General features: G+C 43.4%; 1 protein-coding gene across 6 annotated transcripts in view; it reads left to right on the forward strand.

The window, feature by feature from the left end:
* The window catches only part of dazap1 (DAZ associated protein 1), a 35,356-nt gene that overhangs the window by 8,693 nt on the left and 8,773 nt on the right, over positions 1-17,890 (forward strand). For 3 of the 6 annotated variants that reach the window (XM_079504911.1, XM_079504913.1, XM_079504916.1), the window contains exons 7-11: positions 3,908-3,990; positions 8,985-9,132; positions 9,996-10,028; positions 11,768-11,920; positions 14,703-14,894. In XM_079504911.1, the coding sequence (XP_079361037.1) occupies positions 3,908-3,990; positions 8,985-9,132; positions 9,996-10,028; positions 11,768-11,920; positions 14,703-14,894 (609 nt within the window). The remainder of the gene's footprint in view (positions 1-3,907; positions 3,991-8,984; positions 9,133-9,995; positions 10,029-11,767; positions 11,921-14,702; positions 14,895-17,890) is intronic. The other 3 variants (XM_079504912.1, XM_079504914.1, XM_079504915.1) reach the window with 2 other exon arrangements.

The raw sequence follows: 17,890 nt of genomic DNA on the forward strand, positions 1-17,890 counted from the left end.
GCACTGCATTTGTCATGCTGATTGTTCAATCTTATTGTCACATCACAGGTTTATGCGTGTACAAAAGCGAGTGAAATTATTTTTTGTATGAGCTGTACGAGGAAGGGGAATAAATCTAGTTCTGGCTCTTTATACAAAAGCAGAGCTTCCCTGGCTGTGGTCGGCATAGTGGCATGACCAGGTTGTGGCCGGGTTGCCGAGTGTCCTTGATTCGCTTAGCAGTGACAACGCATCACTTCTCGAACAAGTCCTGGAGGGAGGGAATCTCACCTCTCTCGATGTACTGATCTCCATTCGAGGCTGGTGAAGTTCCCATACCAGGAGGTGACATTGCCCAACAGGATGCTCTCGACGGTGCAGTTGTAGAACAGCCTGAGGATGTGGGGCCCACTTGAAACTTCTTCAGATGACAGAACCAGTGTAGGCGTTGCTGTGCGTTTCTCACCATGTGCGTGAGTCACTGTCCATTTTGGTTGCAACGCCGTTTTCGCCTCAGCCTCCTATATCCCACACTCGGCTCATTGGTCTTGTTGATGTTGAGAATGAAGTTGTTCTCTTGACGCCGGAGTGCCAGTGTTCTGACCTCGTCCCTGTAGGCAGACGCTTGTTGTCGACAAGCTGCCGTATCGTCATTCATACTAGATGATGATGATGGCTGCATAAATACCCTCTAACGTATAAGATCTGAGAGCTTTTGCAGTTTTAAATGCAGACATTAGTATAACATTCTGCATTTCATTTAAATCAAGATAATTAGAATAATTAACACATTAATTAGCCATTTGTCTTTCAATATCTAAGTGAACTGTGAAGACTCCACCTTTTCCCTCAACACCAAATCTCTTCGCCGAAAGTTCACCCAAGAGTAGGCCTATTATAACTATATAAGAGTATATAGTTTGTCATTTGGCTAAGAGCATGTGCGACAGTTAAAGATGGACTGATCAGTTGGATTAGATAATGTCAACGCTTGTTTCAGCAATCGTTTTTTGCCTCACTAGGTTGTAGTGTGTAGAGAGACAGGAAATAGAGGTCAGATAGAAGGGAGGGAGTCATGCGAGACATGACACACAGCCGGATTCGCACACGGGTCCTCGAGACTCCGAAGGAGCACATGGTTCATACAGTACGTACGCTAAATGTCTGAACCAGCAGCAGGCCTCTGTGTTTCATCTCCTCTCATGCAGCGGCCATGTGCCGTACTGCTTCCCTCAACACCCTTTCAGGGTTTTCTTTTGGGATAAAACTGGAATAGTTTGTCATTGGAGTTTAACATGATGTATTACACCGGTAACGACCATTACTTAAATCGTATGATAAACAATTTAATATTCTTTTCCTAAAAATCATTAGACTTTTCAACATTTTAAATAAGTTTTCTTTATTGTCACACGTAGACTTAATTGATATCTGTATCTTAAATGGCATAGTGTGTGTTTTCCCATATGTAGAAAGTTAAGTATTTTTGTAAGTAAGCCTTTTTCTACTTTTCTTTTTCTGTCCCCTTCTCCTTGTGAATGGTTTGAATGTGATTAACCGTGTCTTTTTTTAAGATTTGTCTTTTCTCCTGTAGGTTATTGTGCATTGACTGGTATCACAGAGGTACAGGCCAGATGCAAAAAGGACCCCCCCCCCCACTCCCCAAAACGAAAAAAAACAAAACAAATATGTCTATATATTGGTAAAAATGTGGTGTTTACAAAGTTCCATCATGAAAGAAACTGGATCAAAGTCTTGACTCTACTTTGCTCATCAAATGGAAAATTTGTTTTTGTAGATCTACAAACACAATTGTAGCTGTACATTTTGAATGTAAATGCAACATATATGGTATAGCTGAATTTAGACACTTGCTGACAAGAACAGATCTTCAAGTTAACAGTGTGTGGCAATGGTGTATTATCTGTGTAATGTCTTAATTTATGCTCCGTCGCACAACGGTGTCACACGTAACGGGTTGAGAGCTTGTAGGTCTGTTGTGAGCTATCGGCTCACGACTATTTTCGGCGGGCGATGCCGTTGTGCCGAAGTTGGAATCGGGCTTCGGTGAGACGTGTCAAAGTCGTAAACGGGCAAATCTTATTTTTAAAATTCCGATTAAGGACAGGTCATTGATTGATGATATTAATAGTAGTTTGCGAGGCCTTGGGAATGCCTGGCCTGATATTTGAATGTTTCAAAAAACTCTCGGCACTCTCTCTCATAGGACACTTAATTGGAATCAGGTTAGCTCCCCAAGTGGAGATGTGCTCACAACCCAGTTCTGCCACGGAGAAAAGTGAGTCCAATTGAAAGTGGATCACTGCAGTGGTTCACTTTGTGCTGCAGAACACTTGCTGCTCTGAATAGCCTCCGTTGGCCATGATGAAGTGGCCCACTGGATCCTCAGCTGTGGTTAATCATGACTAGTTAAAAGGGTATTCCCCCTCAACACGTGGCTGATGTATGCTCCACATAACGTCACCCATAGGCCAAAAACTATTAAGTGTCATGACGAAACTCATCACTCATTTGCCCTCTCAGGGATGCCATCATGGCGAACACTCCATATAGTATCAACTATCATATACAGCTCAGTGGATTGATCAAAATAGCATGGCCTCAAACCTCGCTGAGGTATGCTGCGGGGAAGCTATACGTTTCAAATTACTAAGCTGCTTTATATAATCGGTACAGTGATTTTGGGCTTTTAAGGAATTAAAGCAAAACCAAGATTTACTATCAAATAACTAATGGAAGTGAAACGCATGTAGTTACCTTGGGAGCCAACGGTTCCAGACCGTGCCATGTGGACCATAGTTCAGGAGCCTGTCTCCTGTTTCTGTAGTGTGAGGCAGCTTGATGAAAAAAGTACATCCCCAGCCATGATGTACCTACACACACACACACACACACACACACACACACACACACACACCTACCTCCTGGACATGACTCTGGTATGTCGCAAGGCCTTACCCCCAATCCAACACTTGATGCTGAGTGCCAAGCAGCGCGGCATTGTGTACAGTTTTTACATGTCTTTGTTATGACTCGGCCAGGGATCGAACCCCCCAAACACCCAAGCCCAGGGCAGACACTCTAACCGGAAGGCTGCTAAGTGACACGGAAATTTCATTTCTGTTGTACTGTATGTCTGTACTGGTGAAATGCCTCTTTATATGATCATAAGCTGTAGTAAGTCTAGTATGAGATCATTTGGATTTGGAAGTATGGATCCAGACCACATTTTGTGTCTTTCTGATGAGAACTTTGTCCATTCACCATATTAACTCTACAGCAACATAAGCACCGCCAAGCACATTTGGAAACCAATAAATGGCCTATATCTTTGTGCTGCTGTTGTGAGCAATATTGTAATTTCTTTCCATTTTAGGCTTAATCCTGGCTGACTCAAAGTCTGATAGCAAATTTGGGAAAGCTTGGAGAAAGCTTTAGGCATTGTACAATTTCTGTTTCTCCATATTTTTGTTATGCATTAACCAGTTGGCTGCTGCCAGTGTGTGCTGCACAGCAATATTCCACGGGACTAATCAAGGCAGGGTTTGGATGAAACCGCATGAAGTAACACAGCATATCATTGGTCCAATTTGTGCCTATGAACCTCTAAGGCAGTAGTCTTATAGATGTGAAGAGGCATACTTTTATATTTGCGTGCCATGCGCAGTATTCTGCTGTGCGGTATGTAAGCACAAAACAAACACAAAAATGCATCCGTGCTTTAAGCCTGTAGTCTTAGACTTGTGTTGTCCTCTAAGAAGCCTGCGACATCATCTGAACCCTGGGAGCCTCTAGCTCGAGTCTTGATGGATCCTAACTTTGCTGAATCCCAATACTGTTCTTCATCTTGTGTTGTCACAACTCCCCCCCTCCCTGCTACCTTGATTCACTCTTCGTCGTTGGCTAGGTTTTGGATTTATTACTTTCGAGGCCGAACAATCAGTGGACCAGGCTGTCAACATGCATTTTCACGACATCATGGGCAAAAAAGTGTGTAGTTGTAGTTTTATTTTACCCCTCCAGATCACACGGAGGCTTGGGCGACCCATTGAGAATTACTGATCCAAAACTTGTACTGTAGGTGAAACTCTTTCTGATGTCCATACGGTACATCAGTCGCCTCTGTCTTAAAATCATTGCTGTCGGACAGAATCGTTGTATGTCCATATTTAATATTTTTATGATTTTCTTCTTCATGAATGAATACCCTATTTTATACTCTTATCTTATGACCGTGTTGAGCACAGTAGTGAAAATGTCCAATCTACGAGCTCATTACACATCACATCGCAAGGTGTCGTGAGCTTGCAGATCTGCCATTTTTGCTAGTTAAAAACAAACCTAGGGGTGTATTACTTTATCTATCTAGGGATGCCACGTTGAAAGTGGTTAAGTTTGTCTGTTGGTTTTATAAATATCTGACCAATGCAAAGTATTCCATTGGAATGGAACGATTGTTCTTTTTCCATTTCCTGAAAAGTGTTGGACATACGAGGCCCGTCCGACAGCAACGATGTAGAGGTTGAACAACGACACAACGCTCCCTCATACGTGGGGATGGGACGATGTGACAACGACATGTCACGATTATCGTGGGAAAAAAATATTGCGATTAGCGATATTATCGCGATAATCTCTATCGCGATAATGCTTAAAACTCTTAAAGTGTCACTTTTGTTAACCAGTTGAACCCCCAGCATCCCTATTCTGGGGCAGAACGTTTGCCAAAAATAGCCGTTCTACAAGCTTGTAGATCGGCTTTTTTTGGCAGAGATTTGGACGGTAGAGAGTGAAAAAAGACTGTATGAAGTACGTTCTTTACAGGCACGTTTTACCAATTCTAGAGGGTTTAAGTGGTACCGGATATGCAGCTTCAGCTTTACAATGAATTAAAATCTCCGCGATAAGATTATCGTCCCATCCTTAATAACATGGACACAGTGTTGCTCCCTCGTACGACAGCTGATCCCTTAACAAAATCCTCTTTAGTTTAACAACTTATTTTTGTAAGTGTAACCGGGGTCACTGACTTTAGTTTACTGGTACATAACCCTTTTTGTTCTCACATGTACAGTATAGCTGTGCTTTTCTGCCCAGAAAAGACTCATTAGGCTGAAATTCTGTGTACAGATTTTGTAGTCGCCCAAGGCTTTGTTTAAATTGACCTCTCCTTTAGGTTGTCTATACTGTGTTAGTACTTTAAGCTGTACATTAAGCTATTCTCTGATATCGGCAATTGATGATGGGAGCCGCAAATGATCAATTTAGCAAGATAGCACAATATTTTGATTTGTTTTCCCCAAAAAATCACCTAAAGGATTGGTCTCGTCTATCAGTTCTGTTTTTATTTAAGTTCTGTTGTTGTTTTGTTGGAAGGTCACTATTTTTTTTTTGTTATACGCCAACATGTTTTATTTAAAAAGTTAAAGAAAAATCTCAATTATTAAGTGACCTCATTTGACAAATCTCCATACTGTGTCGATCAATTCTGAGTACCAAAACAGAAGGGCCGTTCCCAAAGGACTGGTTTCGTGTCAACCCTCGGTGGAAATGATATTTGCAAATAATTAATGCCGTTCGTGTTAACCTACTTTGAGCACCAGGTGGGCGGGGTTTGCCGCCTGCGTTATGACGGTTGATTATGTCAGGCAGGCAGGTTGTCGGTCACAGAAAAGTATTCCTGTGATCATGGTCTTAACCTTTTCTATAGCTCTCCAGTTGTGCAATGTGGCAAACCTCGCCCAACAGGTACCTGAGCAGGATGCGATTTTAACCATCAACACTTATTTGCAAATACCTTGGCACAAAGTGTGCTCAGGGTCCATCAGTACACACTGCATTAAAAGCCTATTCAAACCACTTATTCTTTCATTCCGTCCTCCCAGTAGAGATAATTAATATCGGTTCCCTAGGGATAGCCGAGGAGAACCTTGTACAACCTCTCTCTCTCTCCCACCCCCCCTCCAAGCAGACGGTAATGATTTGTGGGTTTAAGAGAACCATTAAGCAAACACCCTTATTAAGGCATTACACAAGGCCTTCTTCCACGCATATATTGTTGTTTTTAACGAGAGAGAGAGAGGGGCAGACCGTAGGAAAGCTGAGAAGGCGACGCCATAGAGGAGAGACAGGAGGGAGGATTTGATCCTAGACCTGCAGGACAACACATGCTCCCAAAAACACTGTCATTATTATTATTTATTATTTTAAGCCATTAAGAACTGAGGCAGATTCTACAAATGCCTAATAAACCAGTAGTTTCAAGATCTTTCAAAAATAGCAGATATACAAGCTCGCAGTGTGGCAAGAAGTGACACACTGTGAGCTTGTAGATCTGCTATTTTTGACAAATAAAAAAATGATACAGATGCCTTTCCGGTTTTAATGGGTTTTAATGCAAATACGTCTGGAAAACTGGAAAACTGTAGAAATATGGCCAGGAATGGAATTATGTGCGGTTTTAATTTGTCCCGGCCAAACGTCATTTAGAATGTAAGCGATCTGTCCTTCCGTCTACGCTACTCCACTAGCGTATCATGATTGCTGTCAGGCAGAAACCTTGTATCTCCATAGTTCAACTTTTAAACATTTCTTTGTAAATGAATGCCCCACTTTGTCGTACAACGGTGTCACGCAAAAGTAACACAAATGCCATAAATGGCTCATCTACAGGCTTGCAAGACAACGCTGACATTTGGGAGCTTGTAGATGTAAAAAGTGTGTTTTTTCCTTCTTTTTCTTTAGAGTTGACAGTTATTTTTAGCCCTGTTTTCTCAATTTAGTAGTTATACCAATTAATTCCTCCCAACACACATTTCTGTGTTGTCATTGCTGTCGTATCCTACTGACGGTGAGGAGCCCCCACCAGGACGTAGGGCCTTCGTCCTACTCCCCCCACTCAACACTTCCGGCTGACAGATGCTGCCCCAGCCCGTAGAAATTCATGCAGTGACAAATAACACCCTCCCCGCCTGGCTCACCCCCCAGCCCCCCCGAACACGGGCCAATTGTGTTCGCTGGAATGCGAATGGAATTCGAACCCACAACCTCCGTGGTGGTGAGCAGGGACGTTGCCACTGCGCCAGTGCCCGGGTGCCGTGTCTGTGGATTTTTAGAAATATTTAACCAATGAAAAGTATTAACAAGAGCTTGGGACTACATTGGATCCATGGGAACGGAGGCTATTTATATTTCCATTTTGGGAAAAGTAACAGATTTGGAGATACTATTTTTCCGCCTGTCAGCGACGGTATCTCCTTGACCGGCCTGATTTCCAGCAGGAATCGAAAGCTTGACTTGAGCCATTGTTCTTGAGCTGACATTACCTCGCGCTGGGACTTGCAGAGAGGCAGTGGAGATATAAGTTACAAAATTAGAAATTGGAGCACATCAAACTGTGGAACAAATTCCCAGCTCTGCTGTTGGGGAGTGTACAGGAGTCACGGTATCCATCACTCGCATATAGTGGCGATACCCACGGGAGAAGTAGCCCAGGTAACTCGCCTCGCTCGCGATGCCGGCGGAGACAGGGAGGAGGAGGGGGGGGGAGCCCCGCCTGGTGCTAGCATGTGCGCGTAATTAGGTCGACAGAGAAGGAAGAGGGGAGCCGGGGGAAGTGGCACCACCTTAAAGCACAGGGAGGAATTTGCGATTCGTTTTTTTTTTCTCTCTCTCTTTTTTTTCCTCCTGCAAGGTGACCCCAATAACTCAACCCTGCTGGTCTATTTATGGTTGGCTCCCCTTTAGTTTGCAGCCTGTTTCTCTGCTCTGGTTAACTGCTGCCATCTCTATGCTGGTTACTGCCAGGAAACTTATCTTTACTGGGGCACCATGATAAGCACGTAGCTCAACCACTAACCAACTGTATGGATGCATGTGCTTAACGACTTAAGCCCTCTATACTTTGTTGTACGACTAATAGCGAAAATATTTTTTTTTCCTATTTACACATTTTTTGGGGGGGTGGGGGGTAATGCGTCATCATGTGATATCATCATATCACAACTAACTGATGCAACAGTAAAATTGTATTACTGTAGAATAGATCAGAAAGCTGTAGTAATGGCACAATTAGGTTCAGCTGAGGTTAAGCTGTTGAATCAGCTTGGATTACACAAGCAAAAGATGAGTCTGAGAATAGGCTGTAAGCTTTTGATAGCTGCATGGTTTGACCTCCATGTTGAAACAATAACGGCCAAAACAAATAAGCTTTTACTCACTTTACCAATATCTCTGCTTTTAACTGTATACAAACTGTGCCTTCCTGTTGTGTGTCCATCTCATTGTAATGCAAGGTTATCATTCAATTGGTCTTCATTGAAAAGATTGACCCTTCCTTGACACAGTATGAAGATTTGATTTTGAATCGACTATAGGACTGTTCATTTGTTTTATCTGCATGTTTCCTTGTATTTATTATGTTAGATCTGAGATGCAATTCTGTCTCTACATCCATTTCCCCCTAAAAACTCTACTTCAAGTAAAATAGAAAATTATCTCTAAGCGTTAGCCGGAGAAAGGTAAGTCTTAACCTTCCATTAGATATCTTTATGCGATATAGGCTAGTTCTTTCAAGGAAATATATAATCCTATGTTTCTCAGGTACAGTTTACAGCAGTACACACTGATCTGGAGACCAGCTTTTAGCAATGTGTATGTATTTTCATTCAAACACTAATTATCAAACGAGAAACAGTAAAGTAGTCATTTAGCACCTGAGAAACATAGCAACATAACTCCGCTACATTACAGTAATATTAATTTAAATAGCTGTCCTACATTTATCCCAGATAAGAAAAGTTTAAGCTTTTGAAGCTGCCCACCTCCCCCCCGCCCCCGCCCCCCCCCCAACCCCCCAAAAATGTTCAGACATTTTCAAAATGTGAGTTTGCTAGGTAAGGGCAGGTGTGTTAGGAGGCGGAGATGGATTGGAGAGACTGTCAACGGGTCTGGCAAACTGTCCCCTCTTATTGTCCTTTGTCCAGGTTGAAGTGAAGAAGGCGGAGCCGCGCGACAGCAAAGCTCCCGGCCAGCTCGGGCCCGGCCAATGGGGACCCAGGGGCATCTTGAGCGCAGCTAATGGTTGGACGGCACAGCCTGCCCAGGCCTGGCAACAGACGTACGGGCCACAGGGTGAGTGGGACCGGCTCCCAGAGCCGACTGGAACGGAGAACAACAAACAGCACGGCTAGTTCTCTCTTAACCGCACGAACCCCAGCATCCCTGTTCAGGGGGAGGGGGGGGGGGGGGGGACGTTCGGCAGAAATGGCAGATCTACAAGCCTCACAGCGTATGATTGCGTTGTGAGCCTGTAGATCGTCTATTTTCGGCAAAGATATTTGGTGTGTGTGGTGGGGGAGGCAGGGGCCTAGTATAGAGCCTTGGGGGACTCCAGTCAGCGAGCACATACTGCGCAGGGATTAACGACACTAACTAGTCGTTTTGTTTTACGTTATGCATTCATTGTAGATAGTGGAGTTGTAGAGAGAACTCTAGGACAGAGAGAGGTGAGACATGATGGTCAGCATACATTATGGTCAGTGTGCCAACTGGTAGAGCTAACAGACATTCCCTAAAATCTGTGATTTAAAGTCTTGTTGTGGTCATTATTAGAATATAGTGAGTCCTCTGAAACCGAAAGTTATAGTCTTGTTAATTGTATCGAAATCGTTCAAATGTGGGCGGACTACGTTGAGATGTCTAATCGTGTTATGAGTTTCATAAGACTAGTCATAGTCATGTTATGTACTTGTTAGGTTATATGGCATATAGTGAAAACAGCAGATCTACAAGCTCTCTACGGTGAGCTTGCCTATATGCCCAGAATTGGGACACCAGGGTTAATGTGGTTAAAGATGCCAAACTCTGTTTTATCATCTGGGTCAGTGACTTTGTAAATGTCCAACATGAATAAGGGACCACTTCATTTTGTATATAGCTTGTTTTTCCTCAGTTTAACCTTTGCTTTCCTTTCCTTGTCGCCTCTCCTTCTCAAGGAGTCTGGGTGTCGACTACAGGTCAACCAATAGGTATGTACCCTACCCTCTGCATGTTTAAATGGTAAATGGTAAATGGTGCATTTATATAGCGCCTTTATCCAAGGCGCTTTACATAGATTGTGCATCAATTCACCCATTCACACACACACATTCATACACCCATTCATATACCGATGGCGGCAGAAACCATGCAAGGCACTAGCCAGCACATCGGGAGCAATTAGGGGTTCAGTGTCTTGCTCAAGGACACTTCGACACCAACTCTGGGGGAGCCGGGGTTCGAACAGGCAACCTTGCGGTTACCATCCAGAAACTCTACCCCTGAGCCACCGCCGCCTCGTTTAACGTCCCGAAGGACTGCTTCTTATTATTTTCACACAGTTGCATGTCTTGTCTAACAGTGTTGATTTTGACAGCAAACTAAATACGGTATACGATTTCAGTTGACAAAATCTACAGTTGATTTTGTCTTCAAAACAATATTTTGGCGGCGTAATGGCTGATTTTACAAATTTTTCGTTGACAGTTTTAGTGGACGAAATCAACACTGTTGTGTAACTCAACTGGGTAGTGCTTGAACGGGGGGGGGGGGGGGGGATCTATGTCTTTTGTCATGTGTCGTTCACTTATCTGAAAAGTCTTGTGTCATTGCCTGTGTGTTCTGTATCGGCGATGGCCAACGAGGTATTGTCAGTTGAACAAGACGTGTTATCAGTTCATATTTGCAATGGCTGAGGTCCCTGATAACTTGCTGCTTGGGACAGATGGCAGCCCTGAAATGATTCCTCCCCTCCCTACGCCGCGGTTCGGCTAGGTTTCATATCATTACCTCCAACTGAACCCCCAGTAGCTTGCTAAAATCCCATGCACTTGCCCAGGAAATATGTGCACAGACCCAGTGATTAAAAGGATCAATATTGTATTGTGTGTTCTGTGTGCATCTGAATGAAGATACTCTGGGGTTCATTTTAAGATGTTGAATCCATTACTATGAACTCTAAATTGTGTTATTATATAAGAAACCAAGTCAAACCTATTGTATGTCGTTGGTCTAATCATTTCTTCAGTTCAGCTGAGCATCTCGCCACAAAACTCATTACCCAATGTTTATCATTCAGAAGAATCTTTAAGGGTGCACAGTGTTGTTAATAGCATTCAATTACCTGGAGATATCTGCAGTATATGTTGAAAATGAGTTTGAAATCATTTCAATGCCACATTAATTTATCCATTTGTAACTCCGAGAGCGTAATGGACACATTATTTGGTTACATTTGTACACTCGCTGAGTTGAATCAACATTGAGAGATTTTAAGGTGCATACTATTACTGTACGCCCGAGGTAGCCTGCTTTGTGTTACTGTTTACATACAGTACAGTACTGTGCATGCATCCTCCAGCCAGTTACAGTTGGGTGCCACCGATATTGTCCCTTATCATTTGACCCATTTAGGCCTGACCTCAAAATTTAAAAAAAACGATTTTTCAAAAATAGCAGACCTACAAGCTCGTAGCGCGCCACTCGGTGGCGCGCTATGAGCTTGTAGATCTGCTATTTTTCAATAGCTAAATTATAACATAATGTTTAAAACACCAAAAGGGGTTCCCGCCCAAAATGGGTTAACTGTCCTTTTGTGCAGATCACGCAAACCTCAGCAAAAAGAAAAGGACAATATCGATGGCCTCCAACTGTAGCAGCCATTCAAGAATTACTTGGCACAGCAGCAACAACAACAGATTATTTACCTCCATCCTCTGTGTTGCCTCAGGCGGGTACGGACCACCTTTAACAGCAGGCAGAGGGACCCCTGCCCAGCCTCCGTCTCCATTCAACGCATTCCTGGTGACCACCGCCCCGACCGGGGGCTTCGCAGCACCTCAGGGCTACCCCACGCAGGGATACAGCACAACACCTCAGTTCGGTCAGTACTGCTACTGCTCACACGTTGATTCATTCATTTGCACGGAAGCATCGGTCAGTCGCTGGTGTCAAGCAGTGGTGGAAAGTAACTAAGTACTGTACTTACGTTACAATTTTCAGGTACTTTTGCTTTACTGGAGTATTTTTTTTTATTTTTTTACTTCTACCCCACTACATCTCAGAGACAAATATTGTACTTTTGTTGAGTAGCCAATTTAGTTTCACCCCCTTTTTATCCCCAATTTAGTTGTTATGCCAATTGATTCCTCCCAACACACATTTCTGTGTTGTCACTGCCTACTGGCTCACCTGCCAATGAGGAGCCCCCACCAGGAGGACGCATTGCCTTCGTCCTACTCCTCCCGCCCAACACTCCCTGCTGACAGATGCTGCCCCAACCCGTAGGAGTGCAGTACATGCAACGACCATTATCACCCTCCCTGCCCTGCTTTCCAATTGTGTTCGTATAGACACCCGACAAAGCCTGTTGCACCATGGTGGATGCGATCCCACAACCACCGCGGTGGTGGGCAGGGACTTTACCTCTGTGCCACCCGAGCGCTAAATATTTTTGTAAATTATGGTTTCTTTTTTGTAATGATAAAACAGGTTCTACTGAATGAAGCTATCCTCCATTGACCAGGCCTTTTTTCAAGAAATTAAGCAAATGAAAAAACGTCATATTGGAAAGAGACGTTTCATTTTCTCCGAGTCATCCAACCATACAAATTCATATTTTGGATCCACATTATTATAAAGTCTCGTAATAAGCGGGATGATGACGACTTACAATTTCATTATTGCTAAATCCTCATTATTGCAAAATAAACCACTATAAACCACTAAGCTCATAGCGCGCCACCGAGTGGCGCGCTACGAACTTGTAGGTCTGCTATTTTTGAAAAATCGAAGAACGACTGACAGAAACATAGCTTTTTCAGAAAACTGTCAGGATGTAGAAGACATTTCTAGAATCTGATCTCAGGTCAAAATGGGTTTAGTAAATGTACTTTCCACCACTGGATACAGTACAGAGCGTGCAGGTTGTCCTTGGATAGCATGAAAGTACATTTATATTGTTGCTTAGTCGCTTCAGGGGCTTTGTATCTGGGTGAGATATGACCTGGTATATTTGACTGTGACTGATGTATGTGTCTAACCCGAGCAGCTACTGAGACAGCTGTAACAAACAGCATCCAGTGTAGCTGAGCTCTCTTCTATCAACCACTTATGTGTGCAGTTCCACCCAATGCTTGGTTTTATTTAACCGCTTATAAGCCCTAAGAACATTTTCACCTACTGTATAGCGGTAATGTCATGCCCAAAATAGCGAGGCCAGGTCGTAAGTGGGTAGACCTACTGTACATGTAAACAGAGATGCGACCTTCACACTTTTTATTTTGTACACTATTTAAATAGTTTTGTGGAAAATGCAGCTTTTTGTCCCAAAATGACTGCAAAAGATTGGTGCTTTTTTGCTTCAAAAATATTTATTCCCTTAACATGTATATACCGACGCAATGTGACACTTATTTGGCAATGTAAACATATGTTTTCTCATGACAATAAAAGTCCTTTGAATTGAATTGGGGTAGAAATCGGGACACATCAGCTGCTTAACTGCCAGTAACAATACAATATCATCAAAACGCCAATGTCACATAATGGCATATACCTTATATATCAGCCAAAGTGATATCGGTTTGGCTGTAGTTATTTGGTGACATTTAAAAAGTGTCAGCCTTCCTGAGCCAATCATTTGATGACCAGTGGAGTCCACCCCATCTTATTGGCTTGGGAATGGGAATGCGACAAAACCAAAAACAATCTCCCATGAATTCAAGCCTTCACGGGGGCGTGGAATTGATAGAAAATACCTGTATGTTGTCAGTCGAAACGTCTTTACACACTGGGAGGTGTGAGGAATAACAATATATTCAGTGTAAATTGACTCGTGACCCAAACGGCATTTTAAAATATATATACTGTATGTCTGTGTGTATTGATTGATTGATTGATTGAAATATTGCTTTATTAAAAATGTGTTGAGTGTACATTGCATCAAAAGTACATGCCATGTACACCATTGGTTGTCAAAGTGGGGTCTGGGGTTCCCCACCCCTGGAACCACATTTAACTAAATGTGTTAACCCATTTTGGACTGAGGCCGATTCTAAAAAGCCCTCTAAATCCTGACCTAAGCTTTCTGAAAAACTTCACATTTTTATATGGCAGCATCAAAGTTTTTGAATTTTTGAATACTGTACATACTGTACAGAACCCCAAGAGGGGTTCCCGTCCAGAATACAGCATCACAATCAGTTTAACCTCTTTATCCATATTTTATACCATGTCTGTTTAAAAATAGCAGACGTACAAACTCGCAGCACATCACGTGCGTGCCGCGCTGCGAGCTTGCACATCTGCTATTTTTGAAAATAATAAAAAAAATATATTAAATGTTTTGTTTCATTTATTTATTTATTTATTTAAACATAAATCTTGTCTTACATACATAATACATTTTCAATCTGGGTGTCCTTGTTGACGTGAAAAGGTGAAAACACCACTGGTTTCAGAACACAAACAGATTTCAGAAGGATTAAAATAAGACGCCTTAAAGCCCGGAGGCCTGTTTCCACTGTGGTCTTCTGGGACACGCTATGATTAAAAACAGGCCTAACGAACTACCCCTGTGTGTGTGTGTGTCTCTATATTTGTAATTAATTGTGCAAGAGAAGTAACCGTGTAAATGAATAACAGTCGGTGTATTCTTTTAACAGCCGTCTTCACTGGCTCTGGTTCAGGTTACAGCTTTGGCACGCCCCAAGGTGACCAGTACGCACCGGCGGGAGTCCCTCCCCCGCCCGCCACGCCAGGAGCGCAGCCCCTGGGTTTTGCACCCGCAACCACACCTACTCAGGACTTAAGCAAAGCTCCCACTGGGCAGCCTGACTTCCCCTATAGCCAGTATGGTAAGTAAAGAACCGCGCACAATGCAGTCTGCACCCCTCATTTTCTCTCACTTTATACTCTTAAGCCTCTGTGTCCATTGGGCAACCCGTGGAAATAGCCAAACTGGTGTCCCTATTTTGGGCATGTTATTATAGACGAGGGGTGGGGGGAATACATGAGGGAATTAGCGTGTATAGTATTAGTATATAGGGTTTGGTGGCTAACGCTTGGTTCCTCTCGACGGCGTTAAAGCTTTTAGCACTGTTGGAATAATATGCAAGGCTTGGTCTTTTCTATGAAGCGAAGCCAACTAGCCCTAGAGGAACGGTTCCCAGTGGACACACAACCTTATTCACACCTTGAAAGCTTGTATATCTCGCTGGACCTTTTTATTGGGTGCAAAGTACAGCTGGTCTCGGTGCATAATATACGCACAGCCCTCAGACAGGCAGGCAGGCAGGAGCTTGCTCTTGTTGCCATGTTAGCTTTTGACCTGCTACACATCCATACATGCTTGTTGCAAATATTATACCTACATATCTACATATACTGTACAAAAACAACACATGAACCCCGCTGGTGCGTGACGAAGATGCTATTGGAAGGAGCCCCCCGAGCGCGCTCAGCGAGGAGTCTACAGCAGTCCCTGTATCAGCTTCACTGTCTCATCGTGCAGTACCAGCCAGGACTGTGAGACAGCGAGGCTGTGGATTGCTAAAAAAGATTGTTAATGATCGCTACTAGATTTGAATTAGATCATCCTGCCTTGCAATGTTACCGGTGTGGTGGTGGTGGTGGTTGTTGTTGTTGTTGTTGTGTTGTCGTTTATTTTCTTTTTATTTGAAAGGAGTTTGAAACCACTTCCCTGCACGGAAGACTTGACAATTTAAGGGTGTTGGACTCAAATATTGGAATATGTCCAACGATCGCACACAGAAGCAAACCAATAGGAAAGGAAAGGAAAAAAGAATATATATATATATATATATATAATTATATATATTTATACAATTATAAATACAGAAATTCTCATCCAAATCTTGTGAAAGGTTGCAGCATTCCAAAACAAGCAAAATAAAAGACCCTCTCTTCCTCTGGCTCGTGCCCCCTCATGGAGGACTTGTTGGCGTCGTTGCTGTGGTGTTGGCAGTCTGACAATGTTGTGCCAATAAGGACTTATCTGTGGAGCTGGCCGCGGCCACGCTGTCAAGTGCTCTGTCAATAGCTTCCTCCCCCATTTCCTGGGAGAAAGAAAAGGGCCTGCATGGATGTGACGTCATCAATGTTAGATGCTTGGCTGTGAAGTGTGACATTTGGCCCCCTCTTCTCTGGATGTGCATGCCAGCATTAACCACTTGAAACCCAGCATCCATGTTCTGGATGGCTGATCTAGTACAAGCTTACAGCGCAATTCTGTCTTAAGAAGTGGGGGTCAGGCCTGGGCCATGGCTCAGTGGTCCAGGCACCTTGGCTGGTAATCCAGTCTGGCAGTGTGCCGCGGGTTCGACTCCCGATCCCGACGACCTTTACTGCATGTCTTCCCCCCCATCTCTCTCCCCATTTCCTGTCAGCCTACTGTCTGTCCCTCCATAAAAAATATAAAATAAAGGCGAAAGCCACAAAAAAAAAACATTAAAAAAAAATAATAATAAGTGGGGGTCAGCCGATCTAGATCAGCTATTTTTTGGGGTGAAGAGATTTGGTGTGGACAGAATAAAAGCTGTCCCAGTAGAGTGGGACAGCGCCTCAGGCCCAGTTTACTGAGTCTAGAGGGTCTAAGTGGTTAATAGTTACAGTCCAGTGCAATAACTGTTGTCAATATGAATTGACTACTGTGTCCAGATATTGTTTGCACTAGAGGCTAATTCAATCAGCTTGATGGATGGGTTTCAGTCTGTAGCTCCCACCAAGCCTTGTGGTCTTTGTGTTTGGAGAGATTGGCATAAAACAGGCAGGTCACAGGTTCACATCCCCCACAATTGACATTGTTCTCTTTCAAAGAGTCCTTGAGCAAGACAATGAACCATAACCTTATTGTCTCCACCAGGCTGAAGGCATGGGGAGAGAGTATGTTTTGCACTCCGTCCGTACGTCCGTCCGTCCGTCCTTCCGTCCGTCCGTTACCAGCTAATCTCCGCCACCGTTGGCCCGATCCATACCAAACTTTGCACACACACTGCCTGGATGCCAACGATGAACCTCTGCCCTAAATATTCTTCAACGGCCTGTTATAGCGCCACCATGAGGCCGATTTAGGCAAAACACATTTCTGTAGATTACTCGTACAAATTTCATCCATACATCACACAATTTGGTATACACTATCTCCATAGTCATGTGATCAACACGGATCTGCACCATTTCCCATCTTCCATCCTGATTGGCTAAGATTGGCTTCCAAAGCTCACATGATTGGTCCGTTTCGAACAAAATGCCACAAATCACAAACGGTGTGCAATTTCCGTGAAATTATACACGCACATTTCTACTAGGCCGAGGACGACATGCCACTAATTTTCTTCCAAATCAGCCTCATGGTGGCGCTATAACAATTCCTGTTTTTAGCTATAACTGCATCGATCTGTATACAATTTATGTATGCGCACTCCCTAGGCCATGGAAAAACATTGTCCCTGCATCCCTCCACATCTGCCGGTTATAGCGCCACCATGAGGCCGATTTCTGCAAAACATATTGCTTATGTTAGGCACAGATTTAATCCAAATCTCACGCAAATCAGTACACATGATCTCTGTAGTCATGTGATCAAGACGAGTCTGTTGGATTTCTCAGATTATACACTGATTGGCTAGCTCGTTTTGTAGAAAATGCTGCACATGTCCTGCTCATCCAAAATTCTATCCTCATGCTATGAGTGATCTGGCTCTGCATTTCCTCTACAAAATTAAGAGAATTCTTGCAAAAAACTAACAAACAAAAAAAACATGTTTATATTACATTTTGCCAAACATCTCACGTCCTATCCTCCTGGTGGAGACCTGTGCCCAGAAGGGCA

This window comes from Electrona antarctica (genome assembly GCF_951216825.1).
Source record: "Electrona antarctica genome assembly, chromosome: 7".
Taxonomy (NCBI): Eukaryota; Metazoa; Chordata; class Actinopteri; order Myctophiformes; family Myctophidae; genus Electrona; species Electrona antarctica.